At 34.2% G+C, this 25,579-nt stretch overlaps 1 protein-coding gene across 4 annotated transcripts in view; it reads left to right on the top strand.

Annotated features, from left to right (window-relative positions):
- LOC106117244 (zona pellucida domain protein papillote) overlaps positions 1-21,233 on the top strand; it is a 53,080-nt gene extending 31,847 nt beyond the window's left edge. For 2 of the 4 annotated variants that reach the window (XM_013311438.1, XM_013311437.1), the window contains 17 exons: positions 11,265-11,402; positions 15,484-15,567; positions 15,774-15,911; positions 15,997-16,139; positions 16,320-16,522; positions 16,673-16,831; positions 17,204-17,393; positions 17,496-17,649; positions 18,188-18,298; positions 18,541-18,650; positions 18,754-19,028; positions 19,125-19,351; positions 19,443-19,667; positions 19,855-20,003; positions 20,156-20,287; positions 20,554-20,684; positions 21,021-21,233. In XM_013311438.1, coding sequence (XP_013166892.1) covers positions 11,271-11,402; positions 15,484-15,567; positions 15,774-15,911; positions 15,997-16,139; positions 16,320-16,522; positions 16,673-16,831; positions 17,204-17,393; positions 17,496-17,649; positions 18,188-18,298; positions 18,541-18,650; positions 18,754-19,028; positions 19,125-19,351; positions 19,443-19,667; positions 19,855-20,003; positions 20,156-20,287; positions 20,554-20,684; positions 21,021-21,094 — 2,637 coding nt within the window. In that variant the 5' untranslated portion in view covers positions 11,265-11,270 and the 3' untranslated portion in view covers positions 21,095-21,233. The remainder of the gene's footprint in view (positions 1-11,264; positions 11,403-15,483; positions 15,568-15,773; positions 15,912-15,996; positions 16,140-16,319; positions 16,523-16,672; positions 16,832-17,203; positions 17,394-17,495; positions 17,650-18,187; positions 18,299-18,540; positions 18,651-18,753; positions 19,029-19,124; positions 19,352-19,442; positions 19,668-19,854; positions 20,004-20,155; positions 20,288-20,553; positions 20,685-21,020) is intronic. The other 2 variants (XM_013311439.1, XM_013311440.1) reach the window with 2 other exon arrangements.
- The last annotated feature ends 4,346 nt before the right edge of the window (positions 21,234-25,579 follow it).

Raw genomic sequence — 25,579 nt, 5'->3', positions numbered from 1 at the left:
TGCATATTAATGAAGAGTTAACTTCGAATAAAATAGTGACTTTTTGCAAATTAATTTTTCGCATCAAACTGTACTTCTTAGCTTGTTATTTATGACTTTCGTGTTTGTATATAAAATAAATTGTTACAACACGGTCGGGGTACAAATCTGTTGACACCTCGTTTATCATTGAGGTATTATTTTTAAACTTTTGTTATATTAAAGATAATCATTATAAATGTTTCACCTGACAAATATTAATTGAATTTCAACGGCGAGAAACAAGATAACATATTTATAAAATGTCTGAGGTGAGTTTTCGAATACACTTGAATCTAGCATAGCTAGAAGACACTTTTAGGATGAAATAATTATCAGATATAGCATCTTCTTTTTTTATCAACATCAGGCCTAATGTTTGAGGTTATTAATAGTCATATTGCCGTACCCCGTGACTCCGTCGAAAATAAAATAAACTAGTGTTCTTCTAGGTTATGTTTTCTATGCCAAATTTCAGCGTGATCCTTGCAGCCATTGTGGAGATAATTTCTTATAAACATCCATCCATCCAAAAATTCTCATTTATAATATTACTAGTTGTTTCCTGCGACTCCGTCAGCGCGATAATAAAATGAACTTAGCTTATGTGTTCTTCCATCGTATGTTCTACATCTATGCCAAATTCCAGCGTAAATCATGCAGCCATTCTAGAGATACCTTCTAACAAACATCCATCCATCTAAACATTCTCATTTATAATATTACTTGTTGTTTCCTGCGACTCCGTCTGCGCGATAATAAAATAAACTTAATAGCCTATCTGTTCTACGTCTATGCCAAATTCCAGCGTGATCCATGCAGCCATTCTAGAGATACCTTCTAACAAACATCCATCCATCTAAACATTCTCATTTATAATATTACTTGTTGTTTCCTGTGACTCCGTCTGCGCGATAATAAAATAAACTTAATAGCCTATGTGTTCTACGTCTATGCCAAATTCCAGTGTGATCCATGCAGCCATTCTAGAGATACCTTCTAACAGACATGCATCCGTCTAAACATTCGCATTTATAATATTAGATGAAGAAATAAACAAATGAGCAACGTATAGCTGAACTTTGCATCATATAAATGGTAATATTCGAAATGTATTATTATAAGTGTTTGAGATGTTGTAATAGTGTAACGACAATTAGAACAAGTTGATCAAACCAGGCTTTAGTAATACTAGGTCATACGCTAGCTAAAACTGGTTGTAGCCCACAGCTTAAATACCGCATACCTATTCATACCTTTTGTTTAATCCTGTTCTAACAATGGTTTATTTGTAATTTAAATTATCACTGTTAAGACTAAATTATAAATACAAGGCTTTGATTTAAATTATTTGTGTTTTGTCTATGTAAGGAATTATGTATTCGTATTTATTTATTTGTATGCAGACTTGGAATAAATAGCATTATATATTTTTCGGCAAATTCGTTGTATTTTAATTCACTTCATTTAAAGGTTATATAATAATCAAAGAATAGAAACTCGTGTAACTCTATCTCTATCTCCCTCTCCCTCTCTCTCTCTCTCTCTCTCTCTCTCTCCCCCTCTCTCTCTCCTAGCTTGCATCTCAGATGGGGTCAGCTTTCCCAGTATGTTTTTTGCGTAACTATGAACTTAATTTGTTTTTGGAATATGAAATATATTTTTAAATTATATTATATGATCCTTTTTATGATAAGTTACGTTTAATCAAAGCTATAAGAGAGTTTGAAAAAAGGTACGAAGTTTTTCTTTTACTTTTTAAAATACGATGGTGGTTTATGGTCTTAAAGCTCATTAAACTGCCAATTTAAGTTTTTCAATGTTCTTTTTCTCTTTCGATATGCCTTTGATCGTTAGTCTGTGTGGATTAAGAAAAATTTGCGGTTCGAGAACGCATCCTCGGGCTCCGATTGGCAGATTTGATCCTTTAAACTCTGTTATTAATATTAATGTTAATCGTAAACTTTCAAGACTTGAGTTCGATTATATTTATTGACCGTAACATTTTTAAAATGTTTTTATAACGAGATTTAACTTGCATTTGGTTTTTTATTACTGGCCAGTAATGAAAAAGAACTTGTTTTTTTTTTAGGATTTTGAGTACTAAGTATTTTGGTTCTTTTATTTTTAAATACTTTTTAATGTAATAAGTCTTCCGAACGCATTTTCTTACAAAATTTCTTTCTTAAATATTAAAAAGTAATGCCTACATAGACATCGTCTTGTCTGTGATAATTTAGCTAGAAATATAAATAGTATATAAAAATAAAAAGTTGAATAACGCTTTAATAGGCATTCCTTATAAATGCGTTTGAAATAGTTGCCCTCAAGCAAAGACGTGCAAATATTTCATCCTAAGTCGAAGGGCGCCGCGGGCTTCTGAAATTATAGGAACCAGGATGCTTACAATGTTCCCGATGCGACGATTAAATCTGGGGTCATGTTACTGCCCCAGTCATGGTGATATAATAATTTTTGATAATATAAATATTCGCTGTAATTTGAATGTTATACAATACTGAACACTATTCATAAAGTACTTCAGGATATGTAGTTCCTATTCAAAATTATTTCTCCTTATTAATTTTATACTCGAGTGCACACAGAATAAGTTAGGTAACACTGAGGTCGTAACAAACGGATAACCTCGCGTAATACTGCAAGTAAACATTGTTATTTAATTGGATTAATTAATTTAAAAAGGTGTATTTGTAATAATTAGTTTGTTATTGAATTTATAATTAGTAAAGTTATAAAATTTATTTCATAAATTTCCATGTTACACTTTAACGTCCTTAATAAAAGTTAAGGGTATAGTTATGTTCAAAGATCTTAGTGGCTCAAGGTCATCAAGGTGCACTGCGCCGTGCCTTTAGAATAGTTATAAGAAATATTAGTTAATTAGATATCAAATAATCTACAGATATTTTAGAATTGAAGGAAAGATATTCAGATCGGTATTTATATTGTTTGAATGTGGGGCATTGCTGCAAGGCCGACACGTGCATTTGTACAAGTGTCGGTGAAAACTATTTAGAGTATACGTCACGGGAACGACACGTGATATATTATTAATTCTGATATAATATTGCGCTTTTGATTATTAATTGCAAGTTTCTTTGTTATTGAAAAAATATAAATACATAGATTATTTTCTTGCATTATGGTGTTAAGATTGCATTTTGACGTCCATTACTTTGAGTCTTTACACTAGGAATGGGTTACCTTTAAGCATGTTTAGTCGTCTCTCTCCAATTCTTGGTTTTCTCATTGTTATCTTTTTATTAAACAAAAGAATATTTTTTTTAACTTATTCTTATTATATTATTTTTCATATAAAAAATATACAAAATATGTTATATTAAATTATTAAATTAATAATGTAAATTGTGTGCCCGTGAGTTATAAAAAGCTTTCAGTGTTGACTAGGACACTTGAGTAAACCATATAATTGGTCGTGACGGCGTGACTGGATGAAATATTTTAAACTACTCTACCGCGGCCGTTGTTATCGCATTGACACGATAAAGCACGTAACAGTATTGAACTTTATTATACAATTATATGTAGAGAGTAAGAACAATGATTATTTTAATCTAGTTGAAATTTAAAGCCAGTTTTTTTAAGTTTAAATTTTGGGTACTAAGTTTCTATCATCAGCTCACTACACGTCCCCACTGAGGCGCTCGGAGCCTACCCTAAGTTAAGGGTGATCAGGCCATAGTAAACCACGCTGGCCTAATGCGGATTGGTTGACTTCGCACATATCTTTGAATTTCTTCTCAGATATGTGCAGGTTGCATCACGATGTTTTCCTTCACCGTAAGAACGTCGGAAAATGTACATATGTAAATCGGAAATCGAAAAACACATTGGTACATGGCGAGATTCGAACCCAGGACCTGCAGATTGTAAGTCAAGTGCTTGACCCCTGACCCACCGACGCTCTAAGTTTCTATAGCTTAACTATTTAGGTGAAATGTCAAACAAGTTACGTAAATCACGTAACGTTAAAGCGACAAAAACAAAACAATTCAACTCGCAAATTATGCGCATACGTTAAGAAATAACTAAGTACTTAACAACTCATCAATAAGGTTACAGGTATCTCGCACTTGCCAAAAGTGAAAGTTGTTGTAGCCGAAAAAGAATGGATGAGGTCGTCTCATTACATCACATTGCCTACAAGCATTCTTTACCAAACTTCTGTAACCTTTAATTAAGACGAACAGAGTTCAAAATCGCGTGATTTTATGTATTAGTAACTTTGTTATTAGCATCCACACGTATTCTTTTTTCGGTCTCGTTTATTGCAATATTTATATTTATTTCAATAACAGATCCGGTTTATTTTTTGTTGTGCGTAATAATTATTATTTACACAGAGATATAAACGTCATAAAATTAGAGATTGTTAACTATGTCATATTGAATAAATTGGGACCTAGATTACTCCCCTGAGGAACACCATTAGTTTTTGTATAAACTACTATGCTATTTATGATTTAAAGGTACTACTCCTATGTTACATTAAAATACAACATTAATGACGTAACAAGTGAGTTATAGGCCTTGTCTTTATTAACCACATTCGCTAACATTGACACAACACCGTGTCAGATGCGGGCGGTATTTAATTATCCCGCCTACGCCAACGCTATATCATAAACAGGTAACAAAACAAGCTTTGTATTGTGTCACAGTCGCCCATTTGAATTTGGCGTGCAATTTTTTAAGGAAATACGCCATTTATATGTCTTTGACCTGTCTTTTACTTTGGGTTTTATCTTAATATCAAATATTATAAGTTTTACATGTTTAAAAAATAATTTCAAAGTACAAAGAATGTAAAGTATTTGAAGATAAAATTAAAGTCTGATTTAGGCCATCTTAAATTTTAACTTTTTAGAAAATAACCTATCAGCTCGCTAAAAATAGCAGTTTAAAATCCGTTAACTGATTCTTACGACGAGCTATCTCGTATTGTTTAAATTATGAGAACAGTGCGGGATATTAACTGGAATAAATAACTAATAAAAGAAAAAGAAATCTGAATAGCAAGCGGGACACTTAACATTCCAGTACGTACCGAGTCGCTCGGTTTATTTATAAAATTGTTGCCCCCGAGTTGGTTTTTGTTACGAATGCTTATAAGAAGTACTTTAAACATCGATCAATATAATTTTACTTGGAAGTACGTAATTGTACGGGATGTTATTAAATACTATTTATAATTCCAAACTACAAGATCTCTTGTAGCATGCCTACGAAATCGAACTCATTATCTGTTTAAACGTTTTCACGATTTACTTCTTGGCAATTGCCTTTTTTCTTTTTCCACAAATTTTGTCATTGCATATGAAGTTCTGATGTTTCCCTATTTATTAAAGCAATTTAAGTTTGCATAATTTCAGTAGATTTCATGCAGGAATTTAAGTATGAGTTTGGAGGGTACACTGATAGAGGTAAGTCTACAGATGGATTGCGTGATAGGTGTCATGATTAAGAAGAAGGTGACGATAGAAATGACGGCAGATAGATTGGATATGGAGAACAGAAACCTGGTGCACCGTCCTCAAGGTGAAGATGATCATTTCTGTAAATAATGTAACAAATATGTCGAACTGAAGGATGACACATTATAAAATATTATTGGGACATCGAATCTCTTTGCTACTTATCTCGGTTGCTTTTTTAATGTCTAAAGACACGGAAATGCGTTGATCTTGTTTAAATTTATGATACTAAAGTCGTTTTATTTTACTTTGTAACTGTGAATAGTTTATATTAAATCTCATTTGGTGCGTGTAATCTTTTAACTAAATGTCAATAGCTAGTTGATTTATAGGCGAAAGCTTCCTCGCCGCGATACTTGTTAATTTTATTTTTGTTTTAATCCTTTTTATGGATTGAATCTTCTTATTTTGATTTACGTATTTAGGGTATTAGTAATAATCGTTAAAAGAGGTTTTATATGATGTACAATTTGACTGAAACTTTCTGATTACGTATTTATTAATTTAGTTAGAAGCTTCTGGACATTAAATAGCTCAATCAGATTCATTAAGTCGTCACTAATATTACAACTGAATGAAATATCTTTATATATATATAATTCTTCTGTGAGTGTGTATGTCACTGAACTTTTCTCAAACGACTGGACTGATTTTGATGAAATTTTTTGTGTGTGTTCAAGGGGATCTGGGAATGGTTTAGATTCAAAATTTTGTCCGCTGGACAATGTTTTTTTGATTAATTTTTAATTTATTAGTAGTTGTTGATTTTGGAGTGTTTTACATTGGATTAACCAGACGGCGCTACCATCATTATTTCAAATTAAAGACGTGTAGACAGGACAACGTCTGTCGGGTCCGCTAGTCTACGTTAAGTGACTACTTGAGATAGAATTAAATGTCTTTAAGATAAGTAAGATAATACGCTTAGGAATTATTATTATTTAATAAGCCACATAGTCTTTCATAGTTGTCCTAGTTCGTGAGTTACATTATCTTGCTATTAAACAACTTCGAGGTTAACAACGTTTTTATTAATAAAAGTAAGGGTAAGAAATAATCCATCATATGTAATTGGTGCGTGTCTAACTGATGGATTCATGTTTTTATCCACGATTTGCAATCAGTCATGGATTCGCACGTGGAGAAGATAAGCCTGGATTTTTTTAATTTAAACCTTATAGTAAATGATTAACGCAAGACCTTAATATATTGTATTTTTCATCTTCGAAGTTATGGCCAGATTTAAAATTCAAAGGAGGTCTCAAGCCTAAAACCTTTTTGTTTGTTAAAGGTATATTAGGCACATTTTACAATTAAAATTTTCCGAGATAGACGTAATGATTGTTGCTGTTAATTTATAAGTTTGTTTTATATAAAAGTAAATAGATATTGGTATTTAATCCCGCATAAAGATTTTATGACAGGTTTTTATTTCTTTTAAGGATCAAATACTTGTGTAAAATATTATGTGATTCATAAATGTACGACGTGGGAGACGACATCCGTCTACGCGAAAGCTTTATAAATGTGTTAATTAAATCAGTAGTCTCAGTGCAACACTCCCACCCATAGAATGTTATTGTGTGTTAACACTTGGAAATATAATAGAATTTTTTATTCTACTTTTTATCCAGTAGCTGGTTTCGTTTAGTTGCCAGTTACTGTATTATTGTTCGTGTATTATTTAAGAGAGGAAATAAATAATCTTACTTCTTACTAATATTATAAATGCGAATGTTTAGATGGATGTTTGTTAGAAGGCATCTCTAGTACGGTTGCATGGATCTAGATGAAATTTGGCATAGATGTAGAACGTAGTCTGAAATATATATGCTACTAATTAAGTTTTTTTTTTAATTCTAGCAAACGGAAACCTTTCGACTTGTAGTTATATTTTTAATCTTGAAATGTTCTTCCTACTAATTACTGACATTTAAATAACGAATACAGTAAAAGATGTTATATAAAAATTTATTAGTATCTTTTAGTTCAACTTAAATAAAAAGGTGGCTGAATTTTGCATTTGCTTTGCTTTTAAATTCGAGTTCAACGTCCTTTCATATCTCGAATGCTGTTTTATGTGATCATAAATTCGGCAGTTAATGTGTTTGCGGGTTCGTACGTGAGATTTGTTCAATTCAGTACCAGTGCGAGAGAGGCTGACCGGTTTTATTAAGTATTAGTATGGAAAAGGATTAATTAGCGATGTAACTTTAAAAGCTGCATGAAATGTTATGAGATTAAACGTAATATTTTTAATGAACACGTTAATGATTTGTGTCTTCACTTGTTTTTATTTAATGCCTAAAGGGCCTAATGCGATTTGTGAAAATGTTTTCTTAAAGTCTTCTACAAAAAATTTGTGAGCTATACTTATAGTATATATATACTTTAGGCGCAAAAGGCGTTGCATAAATTTTGTCGATGACGTTACGCATATCGTCCCGTTAAATTTCGTGTTAGGGCCTTTTTTATTGATTAAAAAAAATATTGTTTAACACACTACTTTTTCATGTCACTACTTTTTGCAAAGCTTTTGAGGCATATCAACAAAAATTTTAAGGAGTATTTAGCTTGGTATAATTTTTAACAAAAATCAAATCTTACTTTAACGGATTTTGATGAAATTTGGCACAGATGTAAAACATAATCTGGAAGAACATATAAAGTAATTACTAAATTATAGAATAGTTGATTGCAAATAGAAGGGATGAATAAGGCAAAAACAAAGGAAAATTTGCAAATAGCAAGCCATTATCGATAGTTGGTTGCCTTGGAGTAGCAAAAGTCAGAGTTGGGCGTCTGTCAACAGTGTATAAGCTTGCAATGTATGTAAATATCAGTTTCGTGATATGTTAAACATAATTAAATGTGCATCCGTAACAGATTAAAATACCAAATTTGACATTGAATAATGCAATATTTCTATAAATATGATTCCAAGAATATTTATCTATTGTTTCTTTTATTTAATTTAAGATAACGAAAAGAAAAAAAAGGAATTATCTTTTCAATGAGATATGTCACTGAATACTGAAAGGAAAAATAAGTGTTACCGTTGGTTTCTGAGATCAAAATCTGTATAAAATATAGCGTCATCTTTGTCATTCATCTTCAATAAATTAGAGATACCAATATGTTTTAAACAAGGATTTAGGTCTAAGAAACCCACAATAGTTTTTTAAAGTAACTACAAGACGTTATACCATCAAAGGGGTTTGGAAACTTTCCAATACTAATTTAAAGTAAAATTCATATTTCTTTAAAGGAATTGAGTAAAATTAAGGTAAATACGCCGGCAAATTGTTAATGTTAGGGTATCATGAGCGCGTTCCGTGAATCGGTCGATTGGAAGTCATTTGTATAATTCCAGTATCTCCGCCCTAGGGCATTATTGCGAGCGTTAAAGTAACATCCTAATGGAAACAAAGCAAAAACTATAATGACTTGCTATCTAAGTGCTAACGATTCGCCTTACGATGTGCTGCAGAATGATGTCTCTATAATTATAATACACCCAGAATTCCTATTTCATCATCATCATCAGCTTACTAAACGTCCCCACCGAGGGGTTCGGAGCCTACCCTAAGTTATATTAGGCCATAGTCAACCACGCTGGCCAAGTGCGGGTTGGTTGACTTCACACATATCTTTGAATTTTTTTCTCAGATATGTGCAGGTTGCATCACGATGTTTTCCTTCAGCGTCATACGTCTTTTTATACGCCACCTAAATACTAAGCCAATATCTCTGCATAGTCTTAACTACGAGTATTAATTATTTTTTATACCATAAGATGGCAAACGAGCGAGTGGTCACCTGAAATCACTGAAATAGCGAAGTGACCGTTGCCCATAGACATACGCAATTGCATATGCGTTGTCTACCTTTAATCGATGGAGGAGAGGATACTTCCCTTTCCATGCACCCTCTCATTCGGAAAGTCCACTTCCACTACCCATCCTTTCTTTATAGGAAAAAGGATGGGAAGGGAAGATGACTAAATTAGGCCTCCGGGGCGCACACTCGTCAGACGAAACTCGGAATTGAAACTTCCACTTCACGCCTGCCTTCTGTGTGGTCGTGGTATTTTACCGGGCGAGCCGGGCCAATTCGTGCGAAGATGTTAAAGCGGGCTCTACCATTGTTAAAATCTTACTAATGTTATAAATGCGTATGTTTAGATGGATGGATGTTTGAAGGTATCTCCGGAACGACTCGAATATTGGCATAGATGTAGGACATAGCCTGGAAGATCACATAAGTTTTTTTTTTTTTTAAATTAACGAAACATAAAACATTGAACATAAAAAAGTTACGAGACATTAAAGCCGATGTTACAAGTGTATACGAATAAAGATACGGACAACACATTAGCTGACAGAAGGCTGGCCATAAACAAATCGGACGCCCGGTAGAAATGATAGAACAAAAAAAAACAAATAGGACGCTATTCAAACATGGCGCTCATTACAGCGGCATGAAATTATTGCCGACAGCCTTGCTCAGTGAAAGGTTAGCTGTCGTTGTGGGCGGTCGAGTTGATGTCCTTGTCGACTTTTGAAATGTCGTGCTTTATGTTACCCGTATGTTAATATCTCCGCTTCGATTATTACTTCAAGATGCTCGGGCAATATTACGATGAACGATAATGAATATTATTTTTTTTAGTTATATTTTATACTTTTTGTTAATGATAAATGCTATCTGAGATTTAAATATCACTTTTTTACCTCTAAATGTTAAGATAAAAGTATTAAGTCATATAAAAGTAAAATATTAAAAACGATATTTCTGTGTCTCAAAGTTTTGTTTAAGATTAAAAAGAGAATAGGAGACCTGATGGGTGCATAGTAAGATTTACAAGCTTTACCTAATACATATGTCTGAGCCAAAAAATACACCCTAAAATATATTTTAATGCACTATTAGCTATAAAATCATCTCAGTTTAAAATATTTACATGAAAATTGGTCTCAGACATTTAATATTAGAAACCTTTATCAAAGAACTTTCGTTTTAAACTCGATATCGCGTAACGTAAGCAACTAGTAAGAAAGCATGTTTGAAACCGACACCCTATATAGCAAACCTTTTTAGTGAAACTGATTCTGTAGATATTATAAGAACTGGAAAGTAGTGTGAATTTTAACAGCGTTTTTTGTACGTTTACAATTCAATGAGTACTGTAAGGTACAACTAATAATTATTAACTGATATTTCTAAAAATTATCATTTATAATTTGACTAGCTGTCGCCCGCGACTCCGTCCGCGCGGGATAAAAATAGATGTTGTCCGATTCTCAGACCCACTCAATATGCTCACAAAATTTCATGAGAATCGGTCAAGCCGTTTCGGAGGAGTATGGGAACGAAAATTGTGACACGAGAATTTTATAATTAAGATAAGGTGTACATTTATAGACGAATAGAAGCCCGCGACTACGCGCGGATTAAAAAAAAACATTTTCAAATCAGTTCTATAGTTTCTGAGTCTATGGAAACAAACAATCGAATCTTTCTTCTATATTATATTAGTAAAGAAAAACAAAGGAAAGACGTTTTTAAATGATATGAAGCTGTAATATTACAATTGTTTTTTTTCATAATCATTACCAGTTTACTACATTGCATTACAAGGAAAGAATTGGTGGAGGGAACACGATTGTTCTTCTATAAAGAAATAATTTATTTCCTTCTCTTATACTATATTTGAACAATTTGTTACAGATAAAGATGGCGTTACTGTGGTGTATACTGACGTGCCTGTTGACAGCTGCGTGTGCGCAATCAAACTATGACTCTCAGGCGAACAACATCGAGTATCAGGGAGAGGGGCTGCCGGAGCAGACGGTCCTGGATGGGAAGGTCAGTACACTTTTAGACATTATTAGTGAGAATTCTTTGGCGCGAATGTCGCGCTTTCTTTACAAAAACCATTGTCAGTATGATTTGTGAGTGGATATAAACGTCGACCTAGTAAGACTGGTGTTGCGTCAGTACACCGGCACAGTGTCGGATTATTTACTTAGCAATACATACGTGTCCTAGCTACACAGCTCTTTGTACGCCAAGGTTTAGTTCAGTAATTTCTTTCCCGTCAATCTATTAATGGCAACAGCTCTAAATTACGTTATTCCAACTTAAATAGTAGCCAATTTTGTTCTTAGAAATTTATAGATCGTATGAGAATATCCTTCATAAGGGGGCGAATTCAGATATAACAGCTGATAGAGATGTACGGAAGAATAATACTATGCCGAACCTCTGTAAATAAAAGGGCTAATTCACGATTAATTCAATACTGCTATTGGTTGTTCTAGGGCACTTGGTGACAAACATTTATGCTATGACTCTGAGTGCGAAAGCTATATAATTGTTACTTAAATAAAAAAAGTTGTTCACGTACTAAATGTACAATAAGCGGTTCCTTAAGTGATCACTTAAATCAGCTTGCGATAGTAAGTAAAAGAATATTTCTTTTCATTTATAAAATTTGGTAAGGTTTACAATGAGATATAAAAAAACCTACAATGGTTTAATAAAAATGTACGAATTTAGTTTTATGAGTACAACAACCTGTAAACGCTGTGACGAATTTGACTAGCGTCGAGAATTGAGAGATGTGTGAATTACATTGGACTTTTTGATTATTTTTTACGCAAAAATTAATTTTTTTTTTTTATTGAAATTATTTGTTATGTTGAATAAAATAGTTTGGTGGACGACCACTTTATGTTAAATAGGTTTTTTATGGTATTTTTAGACTCCATTTTAAGGATTATACAAACTATAACCTCGTTTACGATATAATACAAACTTTTTAATTGTCTCTACAGAAATTGAATAAAGGTTATTAAGGTAAACGTAATTTTTCATGTCTCATTTTAATACAAATTTAGTAATCATCTTACTATTATTATAAATGCCGACGTTTACTTGGATGGATGAATGAATTTGGCACACATATAGAACATAGCCTGGAAGAACACATAGGCTACTTATTATGTTTTTATTTTAATTACGCGCGGACGGAGTCGCAGGCGTCTGCTAGTATTATTAGAATTGTCTGCGAAAGATTTCTTTGCTAAGATCAATAGACTCAGTGAATGAACTGTAATGTTTCAAACGCTTTTTTTCTTGTAATCGATCATTATAGTAAAACAAATTCGAAGCATCGTTTGATTTGAACAGTCGATTAAAATATTTCACCTCGAGTTGTTAGATAATTAGTGTTCCGTGCCGCTAACGACGATATCGTTGATTTAGAGGTATTTATTGTACGCTTTCGTGTTTCAAACGCTGTACAGTCGAGGACGATAATTTCCTACCCATTTATATGACGCTTAGAGTTAAAAGACAAAAAATGGATCGGTGTGGAGAAATTTATTGAGATTTACTTGACTAGGTCCAAGCCCATTTGAGGTTGGAGCGCTTTAAATGATGATGATTCTATGACGCTTTTGTATGTGAGGTCAAAACAGTATACTGTTAAAATGGGCCTTGACAGACCGACGGACGGACATCAAAGTGATCCTATAAGGGTTCCGTTTTTTCTTATGAGGTACGGAACTCTTAAAAAATAATTAGTTTGTTATGACCAGCATCCGTACAACGGCACAGTTTATTAAAATCAATCGAATGTGGGCTACAGAAAACTCTGAGACGTAATTATTTGACCGTTACGCAAAAGAAAACAATACATTAACTATTATAGATTGTTGCGGTCTTATTTTTCGTATTATTAGTTTGAAGTATATATTGTTCTATACTATGAAAAAATATGTAAATTTTAACTATAAAATGCGCTTTTATATGCGATTATTTGAAAGAAGTTAATTACAAATAATCTGGTTAATTTTTATAAAGAAATCTAACTAATGTTATAAATGCGAATGTTTAGATGAATAGATAGATGGATCATCATCAACCTGCCCTTATCCCTATCGAGGGTCGGCACAGCATGTACTACTCCTCCATACATCTCTATCAGCCGTCATATCCGAGTCTACCCCCTTCTTACGCATATAGAATAGAATAGATGGATGTTTGTTTGAAAGTATCTCCAAAACGGCTGCGTGTATCTCGCTGAAATTTGGCATAGAGTCTACTAATTAAGTTTAATGCCGCGCGGACGGAGTCGCTTGCGAAGGCTAGTATGAAATAAAACTTTATTTAAAATTCTAGAGGTTCAGTTTTAGAGTACCTGTGAACGGCCTGCATGTTTAAATTATAAAGGTTGAAGATATTGACAGGACCGCGTTATATTTACATTGTGTTTCTGTGAATATATTTATTCCTTTACCGCAAGGATTTTGCTTACTAATATTATTAAAACAGGTTTCAAGTTAGTTAACAGCGGGGCATCTGTCAAGTGGGTTTTTGTTGACGTGCAAAACATATTTGATGGACCGAGGTTTTACTTTGCACGCTTTTTGTTTTGTTTAGTTGTTGGAGCGGTTTTTCTTTTTCTTAGAATTCTAAGTTGACAGAGATCATTGTACTTGTATTTTTTAGAATTTGTACCAAATTAAGATTAGTTTAAAATGGACGCGTGAAGTGGAAGCAATTCCGCGTTTCGTCTGATGAATGTGCGTCCTGGAGGCCTCATTTAGTCCTCTTTCCCTTCCCACCCTTTTTCTTATAAGGAAAAGATCGACTGAGGAGGGAACGCATAGAAACAGAATGTCTGACCTTCCTATACGTTCCCTTGTCCGTGAATACCAATTGGCGCACGAGAATTTGTTTGTGCTGGCGTCTATAACAAATCTAGTTAAATCAATAAGACTTAATAGATCTTAACTTTGATACTGCATTGCCACATTGAAGTCGTAAATTGCATTAGTAGTTTTAATAATTCATCCCGTGTTAACATTTTACGCTCATAACATCTACTGACTAATAAATCTGATAAAAAGTTGTAAATAAAACATGCAAGTAGAATGTAAGGCGTTATAAATCCGTAGGTTTTATAAGGTTTATCTTAATGGACGGCTTCGAGTAGAGAATTATTCGCGCAGAGGTATTGTTGGGCGCAGATATCGTTGTGAGCTGGACAGAGCAATGATGGATACAGCTATCGTTGTAGAATAGCCCGTGGTGGTATTGCGTAGCTCCATTGTAAAACACGTCACGTTATCAATATTATTTTAGATTTTTTGTATATTATATTTATTTGTAAGTGTTAGATTATCTGACTATATTAAACATTTTTATGTGAGAGTTTAGAGTTGAGATTTGGAGAATTTTTGTCGTATTTCGTCTTATCGGAGTTCCATTTTGGTTTTATCTGAAGAATACATCATACAGACAGACAGATACATATAATTATTTTCTCAGATTATATAAACCATTTCACGTCGTTTCATTACTTTATTTGTTGTCAAAAAATCAAATGCAACTTTTTTTTCAATTTTTTGACTATTGTCTGCATCGATCGGATGATACAATGGAAACACGCCATCGGATAGATACAGCCGCGAGGCAATAATTAGCTTCTTGGATTTATAGCGGCGGTTGCAGCGAGACTAAATATAGAATTACTGTTTAAATATTTTCGGTCCCAACATCTCGTCCAATAATAAATCCTCCATGCTTGACACTTTGGATTATTTTATTTTTCTTTTGTTGCGCTGTAGGACTCTTTCTGATTAATTTGTATTCGGATAGTCTTAAACTTGTTTATTTTTCTTCGTCTATATTTTCAATTACTTAAATTTTTGTATCAATGCTTTGTGATTTTGTTCTTTTATAATTTACCTTATTTTTAAAATAACGAGGTGTTTGAGATCTGTGATAAAAAACAAGTAAAGGGAAGTTATCATTGTTGTTAAGTTTTTCATAATCATCTTGTACTCACAATTTTAATTTTATTTTTTATATTGCAAATTATTCTAGAACTATGGGTTAAGGGATAGTATTGATAAATGATATAATGTTCTACTTCCAGGTGACTAAACTCGATGACTTGAGTCCCGTTATCTTCTTGAATAGGACCAGAGCGACGCTCAACTGCGCAGCGGGTTCAATGCAGGTCAGTACACTAATATTTATCACTATTTTATTTGAGTAAATCTAAAAAATATTAAAACTAAATTAAAATTAAAGTAAGTACTAAAAATAAGATCTGATCGGTACATGAGCTCATCACTTACTTTAAATAAGTGTCCAATCTACATACCCATGCACACCATGACCCTTCAATACTTAATAAATTGTTAAAAAATATAATATTTTCAGATCGAACTAAAGTTCAACGAGAAATTCTACGGCATCGCGTATGCCGACTTCGATAGACACTCAGCGTGTCAGGTCGCAGGCAAGGGAGCGACCTCATACAAGCTAGAGCTGCCACTCAAAGGATGTGGGACCAAGCAGGTCGGTGCCTTGTACTGTTCAGAAAAATCCGAGTTAGTGAGTACGATTTATAACTTCTTTACATAATATCTGATTATTTCTATAGGATCCTCTCCGCGTGTTCACAAACAACATCGTGGTGCGCTTCCACCCGGGCTTGGAGATGGACGGGGACGAGGTCATCACTATCGTCTGCCGTTACCCACCGCCTATTGTTCCCAAGCCTGTGTTCAATCAACTAGTTGTTGCGTAAGATACTTAACTATTTATTTTATGTCTCTTTACCTTAGAACGCCAGTCATTTGAAATTGATAATTTACAATGATTGTGGAACAGAACTGAATATAAAAATTGGACTGTCTTGATGTTCTGCTTCTAAACTTTTAGGATCCTTTTGTGTGGTTATTTTAATTTGCATCGATTTTACAGCCCTGAGCAAGGCCCTTTACCAGCCAAAGCGCCTTTGGCGGGCACTCACATTCTGATGATCATCTGCGCGATCCTATTCCTAACGCTCCTTCTCCTGGGGCTTGGCGTTTCTTACCTGTGTCTGCGGCGACGCACGCTGCCGGTGCCGAGGAGGCTGATTGATGACTCCTCCGCATCTATAGTTAGCAGGGAGAGTATACAAGGTTGGTTTACTGCGTTACTAAACATTTCGCAAGTTTAGACTCAAAAGTGGAGGAGAGGATGTCCTATGACATTTCCTCTGTCGAAAAGTCTTTCGCATTACATATCTTAATGTGAATACAGCACTGTAAGTGATGTCGTTCATTTTACAGAAGTTAAAATACCACGAGCACACCCTGTATACCCTTCGGCGGAAAGTGCTAGTGTAGCATCAGGCACCATACCTTCTGACTACCCGTCGGAGACGCCCAGCGAGGCGGAGGCCCACACAAACCAGGCATTCATGATGGATGAGTCATATCAGAGTGAAGGTTAGTAAAGCTATCGTAGCTCGTGTTTTCTACTTATTTGTAAAATTAGCGTGTGGTATGTATGTTTGAACTAAATTACAAATTACTTTTAACAAATTTCATGAAATAATCGATCATTAATTATAATTTATGTTCAATTTCTATTTTTTTTTAAAACCCCATTATTTTTTGTTTATGTAACACCTCATTCACATTTTCAAAATTAATGTTGTGTTTTAATTCAATCATGGCATTTAGGCGAACGATATAGCGAATGGTGAACAAAACGTATCCATAGTATATGTCCTTCCACAAACCATGTCTAACATATATTTATGTCACTCGTTACATCCATTCATTCCATATTGTGTGTAACACCATAACAACTAACAGGGTACGGTGAGATGCACGAGACGAGCGCATCTAACGGCCGCTATTCGCACTCAGCGCACGTGCACGCGGGCCATTCCGGCGCTGTGCCGCCTGCCTTCGACGTGCGCGTCAGGGTGCAGCGTCCGCCCGCGCCACCATCGCCGCCATCCACCATTACAGCTACCGAGGAAGTTGATGGTGGAAGTATTAGGTAAGTTGAGAACCTTTCATGCAGAATCTAATGAACTAATATAATAGCAAACAACGGGCAATAACAAAGTAGTGAGGTTCATAAAAGTACGTGTTGTCACAGGGATGTAATGTTTGAAGAGCACGAACGCCAAGAATCTGTGCGCACAGTATCGCCGGGAGCGCTGCCGCTTCCGGCCCGCGCCGCGCACGCCGCGCCTCCCGCCCGCCCACCGCGACACCCCGCCCTCTACTCACAGGTCAATCGCGAAAGACAGGTAACTAACACATTCTTGTTTACTTTGCAAACAGTGATTTTATGACTTACACTTAACGTTTGTTGTGGTTACACTGGAATTTTTATTGGCTTGTGATATTTCATCGTATGATTTCATGTCTAGTAAGTGGTAAATAAAGGTTAAAATAAATTAATCAAGTAAATGACTAATTGAAAAGTAATCCAATAAAATTAATTAATAAAACACAATATTTTTTACCGTAAACCATGAAATAACATCAAAAAAGAGGGATAATTACTTTATATCATTTAACATATCACAAATGCACAATTTGTTTTAACTGTTTGTGTTTAAATTACAATTTAATCCACCGAGTTGCAAATGACATTAATCTGCTAAAAGAGACAGCATTGAAGTCTTTTATAAATGCTAATATCTGGCAACATAATTATTAATGCAATTACAACTCATAGTATTAAACAACATTCATAACCTAAATGTTTAAAACACTAAATAAGTTTTAATTTTAACAATATTACCACTCCATAACCAAAGTCACGTTCATCCAACTAACTAGGAATGGGTTCGTCGGCCGCGATCCATCGTCTCTCTCAATACTGAGATGACTGACACGCACTCTGTCACCGAGGTCACCGATGCGACACATGCAAGGATGTTCCATATCAAGGTAGCAACAAGATATTCTTACAAATCTTGGTTTTGGTGATGGTTTGAAAATAGCGAAGATCGTTTGCTAGCTCAAATGGCATCTTCTTTTATAGTTTTAGTGACTTTCGCTTTGTTTATTGTAAATCTTTGATGTATTTCTTCATTTTTGGTCTATCTATTTCTAGCAGTAATTAAAACCTTACAACTACGGACTACTTTAACCAGGATTACTTCAAATGATTTAAATTGGATACATTTCAGAAACCTCCTCCACCACCACCCATGATGACAGAACGTTTGGAGACAGAGGAGCAAGAATTGACCATGGGAAGCCTTGAACCTATACCGGATGCCCCAATAATACCGGCAAGGTAAAGAATAAGGCTATTGTGAAAATGCAACCATATATTATGTCCTTATAAAGTATGTCTTTCATATTTTACAATTGTAGTAAAAATGACTTTGATTTTATAGGAAACCAGAAATAACATCCCACGTAGTCGATGACGTGTTCCTTCGAACTATCACTGAGAAGAAGACCATAGAAGATATTGAGCGACACAAACGTTTGGTAACAGAGTATCGACAGGTGCCGGCTCCACCGCCGCAGTTTGATGTCACCATAAGAAACCACACGCTGCCCGAGGCACAGTGGGAAAACTTCTCAGATATAAGCAGTGCGTCAGGAATGACTTTGACACCGAAGATGGAAAGAGTTCCATTGTCATTGCCGCCGCAGAAGTTTATTGGTTAGTAATAGCATAAGTTTCACAAGCAAGCGATATTTATGTGCTTAGAGATGTATTATATTGCGAATTATAATTATACATTTTAATTTTTCACAGGTAAAGGTGGCCCAGACCTGTTCTCTCCCGAGCTGATCAAGCAAACCGGAAAAGTATACCAGCCGTCGTCCCCCGACCTTCCCCTGCTGCCAGAGTTGCCACCAGCTCGTAACCCGCTGTATAGAGAAGAAGACGACGAGGATGTACCAGACCCCACTCCGGCGCCACCTGTGCCTTCTAACTGGACTGTTCTTACTAGGGTATTGAAGACAGAAGCTCAAGATGAGGTTAGTAAAAATAAATTAATGAAAATGTAGGATATGGGTACATGGGCACATACATAGATTCACTCATGTGTTTTTTTATCATGTTTTGCAGGTACTAGCAGAATCTGAGCGGTCTTATCGGCTGACACGTGAGGAGCGTCTCCGTTGGCGCGAGCTGATCACCCACGAGAGCACGCTACGGCGGGAGTTGGCTAGGTCCTCCACGCGCGAGGATTTCTCCCGAGTGGCACACGACCACCGTTTTGCACCGCTCTACACACCCCCTAAGTGGGAAGTCATCATACGAATCCTGTCCCCGCCACAGGATAAACCCAAGGTAAGAAAAATGCAAGAGTGTGTAATATAGGAGGCATGTTTAAGAATTGCTGACGATTCCTTTTTTTCACAATCTTAACTTATTTACAAAGCTGCCAGTGATAACTGAACCCATAGCTATAGACTTAGTCATTCTTAGCCGTAGTCTTTTTGTCGTGATAGCTTAACAAATTAGTATGTCCATATAGAACCGTTACCGCAAGAAGACAGAGTGGGACTCGCGGTCGCGACGCAGCTCGTTGCCGACTTTGTACGAGTACGATAGCGACGCGACATCGCTCCGAGAGCCACAGCGCTCTCGCCGCTCCTCTTACCGCAGCGACCACGTTGATATGAGGTAAATTATACATTCATTTGTACTAAGCAACTAGCCACTTCTGGCTGACTTTCTAGCGTATGACTCTAACTACATAACATTTTCTTTTCTACTTAGCTTATGATTTTTATAGTTTGTAGTGACAATTGACAGATGATAATGTCATATTATAGGTCGATGTCTGAGATGATGGTGGACTACGCGCGGGAGCAGGCGGACACGCAGTCAGAGGTGTCCGCGGGCACGCTGCTGGGCAGATACTACGACGATGACAGTGACAATGAACAGCCATTCAATCATAATCAGTAAGGAAGACTGTTCCTATAATAATTAAGTCATCGTTGGTTTCTGAGACCAAAATACTTTGATAAAACCTGTCACCCTTTTCATTACTTCGACAACACAGAAATAAGAATAAGTTTTATATAGCGATTTTTTCTTATAATTTTTTTGACGTTGTGGACTGTTTCTCACTTTTTTTTACCTTCTTGTAAATGTTAGTGTAGTTTTTATGCAGTAGTACAACATATGTGTAAAATTCTATATTAATTTAGAAACTTTTATTACTTAGATCTTGGTCCCGGCACTCGCTGAACCGGTCAGTCAGTCAGCCGTCACTTGCGCGCTCCAACACCGAGGTGGTGGAGCAGTGGACAGCACCCGACGGTGACGTCACGCCTACACCCGGCCGCAGGATTAGAGGTAACTAACTAGGAGATTTACTATAAACACTAGAGCGATAATAAAATAAATAAAATAATATGTGAAATCAACGAACTTTGTACTCATAGGTATATTTCTATGTTGAAAGACGTTCCAAAATCAATACGACAAAATCTTCTTCCAGACTATGCTCTACATCTAGGCCAAATTTCAAAGAGATCCATGGATCCGTTCTGTAGATATCTTCAAACAAACATCTATTTATCAATCCAAACATTCGCATTTATAATATTAGTAAGATGAATGATAACGTAATGATAAATAAGCTTACTCCATTGTGTTGTACGGACAGAAATATAATATTTAATTTCACAGGTGCTCAAGGATTGACTACATTCACTTCATCCGAGGTTCGAACATTCCAGGCGTCAAGAGAATGGCGCGAATAATACATACAAGCTGCCAATAACGCATTAAAATGCAATAAGTTATAAATATAATAATAACTATAAATAATATTGGATAAATATTAATTTTACGATAATTTGGCAACTTTAGATATTTGAAGGAATTTATAAAATTACATTTTTAAATTTAAAAAACGATGATTAGTCAAAGAAAATCTAAAATTAAAATTTGAATAGCTAAAAGCTATAAATGACTAAAATTAGTTTTTATTCAATATTTTATATAAAAACTTTTTATATTTTTAAATATTAATATAATAATAATAATTATACATTAAGTTGAAACCGCAGATAAATGTGATCTATGTTATATTAAATAAATCGAAACAAATATATTTACGCTTTTATAATTTTAATTTTATTGGAAATTATATTTTCACTGCCACTGAAAAATGACATTTTAAATTTACCGTATAATTTTTGTGATACGCAAAATTTTCGTTCATTTAGAAAAAAAAAATCCGTCCAAATTGTGATTATTTGATTTTTTGAAAAAATTATATTCTCAATAAACATAAATATTGGAATAATAAAATTAAGCTACATTAAAAAATGCTACTAAAAAGTTTAAGTTTTGCTTTTAATAAAAAAGAAATTAGCTTCCTTAATAATATTCTTAATAATAAAGAAATAATTTTTATATAAATAATATATAATCTCTACCATTATTATAACTAAATGATAAATAATTTAGTTTTCGAATACATAATGCTTCTTTAATATTTACTAACAACGTGCCAAAATACATATCGAAATTTAATCAGCAAAAAGTAAAATGCTGAACAAAAAAATGTCGAATTAAAATTTTAAAAATGGAATTTGATACATGTAGTTTTTTTTTATTTTCTTTTTAAATCGCAAAGTTACGAAGGTAAGTAGGTTCTTTACGAGGGAGGAACCTACGAGAGTCAACTTTTAATTAACTAGAATTTAATCTAGTTATATATTGTAATGTTAAGGACAATATAGAATATATAAAACTGTTTTGTATATAAAAGTTTCTCTTATCGGGAATAAACCTAGCAGATTAGGCAAGATCTAAATATTTTCTGTGTAAAATTCATCTCTTGCCTTCTTTGCTATGTGACCTAAGTATGAATAAGTTTGAGAAATGCGCTCAACTAACGATTATAAATTAGAATAGTTTTAATGTCATTTGTAATTTAGTTTTGTCATATTGTAACTGACAAACGTGACATTCTGTCATGACTTGCATTAACAAATATTGTTGTCTCTCTTTTTTCCAAAGTGAACGAGAGAGATGACTAATCAAGTGCTTCGATAATCCAAATTTATAGTTAGTATAAGAAATAGACATGTCATGTTGTGGAAACTGAATTCAATGGAGTAATAGTGGTGCTAATACGAGGAAAGTAATTTTTGAAAAGTCCGCTCTTAAACTTTTAATGTATGTGTTTTATGTACGAGAAGATAATTGACATTTGTAAGAAATATTACATGAATTTTAACAATTCGATTGTGTTTTATTTATTATTTGATCCAAAGACTAACATTACATAGAAGAAATTGAGTAATGATTTCGTTTCGTTTCGTTTCACGCAGAAATAAAAGTTTTGACAAATAAAAATTATTTATTTATGATCTTAATAAAATTGTTTAAATGAATCACAAATAATTATCGAATTATTTTAGTTAACATCTAGATGCATTTATTAAAACTAAATAAATTCGAAAGTGAAATTTTTTAATATATCTACAAAATTCGTTTGATTTTAAAATTTACGTCCATTAAACAGTTCATTTCATGACAAACGATGTTATAAAGTTAAATACTAAAGCAAAAATGCAATAGTGTGCAACAGATAAAAAATACAACAGTAACAAAACTTTTTAAATATAGCGTGAATATATCTAAGGACACCTAGATAACAATGAATTCTATAAAAAGAGCTTACATTTATCATTAAAATTGTCAACAGCGTCACAAAGAGATAGCTAAAGTTGTTTCATACAAAGATATCAAGCTTACTACAATATCACCTACTACGAAGGCATTCTTTTAAAACTAATATAAGAAAAGTCAAACAATTTTATATTACAAATAACAATATTAGGCCTCACCCACTGGTCCTTCGAAAGCAGGAAAAGTGATAAGACGATGCAATATAGTACCACAAAATGTCAGATTCGATATTTTCGATCGATCGTGTCGAATTAACCGTTGCTAGCTGAGAACAAATTCTCTGCATTAAAAATATCGTCATCCCTGTCATTATCTTTGACAAAACAGCGATAACAATATGCTTTAAATTGGGGTTTTGGTATCGGAAACCCATTGAAGATGCTAACTTTCCCGCCATGTCACCTTTACTGCTAACGTAGGACAACTCTGGAGTTTTATGTTATGATAGAGCCTAATATAACAATTATCAGATCTATCTACGATATGAAGTAAGTCGCGAGGTCCCATTCGTAATATTTTGGCAATTCCTTTCATATCCTTGACACTATTTGGCATTACTTTCTAACCTTCCTTTATTGTATCCTCATTTTATAAACACTTAATTTCACCAAACCTCGAAATAAGTCCGCGCTTTTGTATTACACTAATTGTTATTGAAATTGTTCGCTAGTTTACATCTAAGATGTCACAATTTATTACATTATAGCACTTCACTTTATATTTGACTGATGGAACCGAGAGACTGTCGTCTTCTGTTCACCTGCTTCCAGAACCGTTTGTCCATGTGCTTCTCCTGGAAGAAAATAATATTACACAAAATTTTCTATTGATTTTCACTCATTTCATATTAGTGTGTGCGATAGATTTAAACAAAGGATGTGTTGTCCTAAATGTGCAACACCGTGCTATGTGATCCAAACTTTATGACGTCCCACAATTTCAAAACTGCAAGAAGTAAAGGTGTACGGGGAAACGGTTGTGCGCAAGTTTTCCACCCCCCGCAGTGGATCCACTGAGTACCCACTCCTGCTTGACTAATTATGGGCCGCCATAATGCTCCACCATAATTGTTTTGCTCATAAAAAATATTTTAAAGATAATTAGGAGCAGCTTAACTCACGTATAATCGTCCGGTGACCCACTGAGTGCAATAGGGGACGGGACTACGAAGAACCCTAAATAAACACTCGCTCTAAAGATGGACCCCCGACGGGTCCAAAACTAGTCAGTACCGTAACCAAACGATTAAACGTGAGTTAAGCGGTTCCTAATTAATTTAATAGTATCAAGATAGTTGAAACTATGTTAAATATACAAGTTAAGAAGATATATGTTTGTGTGAGGTATCAGGAAAGGGATGCTAAGCGGCAGGGTGAGTGAAAAGCGCAATGGATTTTTTTATTAGAAAATATATTTTAATTAAAAATCGTTCCGAATAAAATGGACAGATCAGTTCCATAGAACAAAAAGGTTAGCGTATATTTATTCAAACTTTCGTGAGACATTATAATAAACTTTTATAAAAACGGCTAAACACTCATGTATATTTGTCCGGTGGCGGCACCAACTAGTTTCTAGCCCATCGGGGGCCCTTCATCAGGGTGAGTGGGACTGGTATTATTTCGCGGACGCGGCCCCCGATGGGCTCGAAACTAGTCGGTGCCGCAACCGGACGAATATACGTAAGTGTTTAGACGTTTTTATATAAGTTTAGCGTATATTTAAGCTGGAAATTATTAATAAAGCAATGGACATTTTATAATAGCGTTTGCATATTAACAATTGTAAGTCAAGAAAAACTTTTAGTTTCCAATTAATTTAAACATCATACAATTAAGTAATAACATTTTATAATAAGTATATCCGAAAGGCATTCAAGTTAATTTTGACTAATATCCTAATTACTTAATTAATTATTGTTCTAACAATTTTGAATTATGACTTAATTATTTGTATTGATTTAACTGCACTTTATTTAAGAGTGTCTTTAATTGGAGTAGGTAAATTCTAAAAAAAAAACTATAAATGTGTAAAAGTCTATTGGCATTCCAAGTAATTGTGTCTTCCTTATTTGTATTCCTCTACTCTTAATTTACTTTAATACGTTAATTATTACGATTTTAAGCTTTCGTGTTAACTGCCATAAGAATTGCATAAGTACCGCTAAATTTCAAGGCAAAGACATTTAACTAATTTTATATTTTAATAAATTAACGAGACATAAACATGTCGTCATAGCACAATAGCCCCTTATAGATGGCTAAAAATTACAGGTAGACTTAATTAGAATTAACCACAAGTCAAAAAAGTTGTCGCTGAATTAATTGGGACAATGGATTTACCAAGTATGTACCGATTTGTTATTTCATGTTATGGCTAATAGCGTCACTTTTTTAATAATTATTAGTATTACGATTAGCTACACCCACGCTTAGAAGCTAATGTGTGTAGGTGAGATGTTCAAAGGGAGCCATTGACAAAGCAAATCTTGTAATAGCCGTGGTTGCTCACGGTGGTGCGCCGGGGAGAGAAGGGCCGCTCGC

This window comes from Papilio xuthus, unplaced genomic scaffold, assembly GCF_000836235.2.
Source record: "Papilio xuthus unplaced genomic scaffold, Pxut_1.1 DF827680.1, whole genome shotgun sequence".
NCBI classification, from domain to species: Eukaryota; Metazoa; Arthropoda; class Insecta; order Lepidoptera; family Papilionidae; genus Papilio; species Papilio xuthus.
Note: the sequence above shows the minus strand (reverse complement) of the source record. Positions and strands in the feature narration are given on the sequence as shown.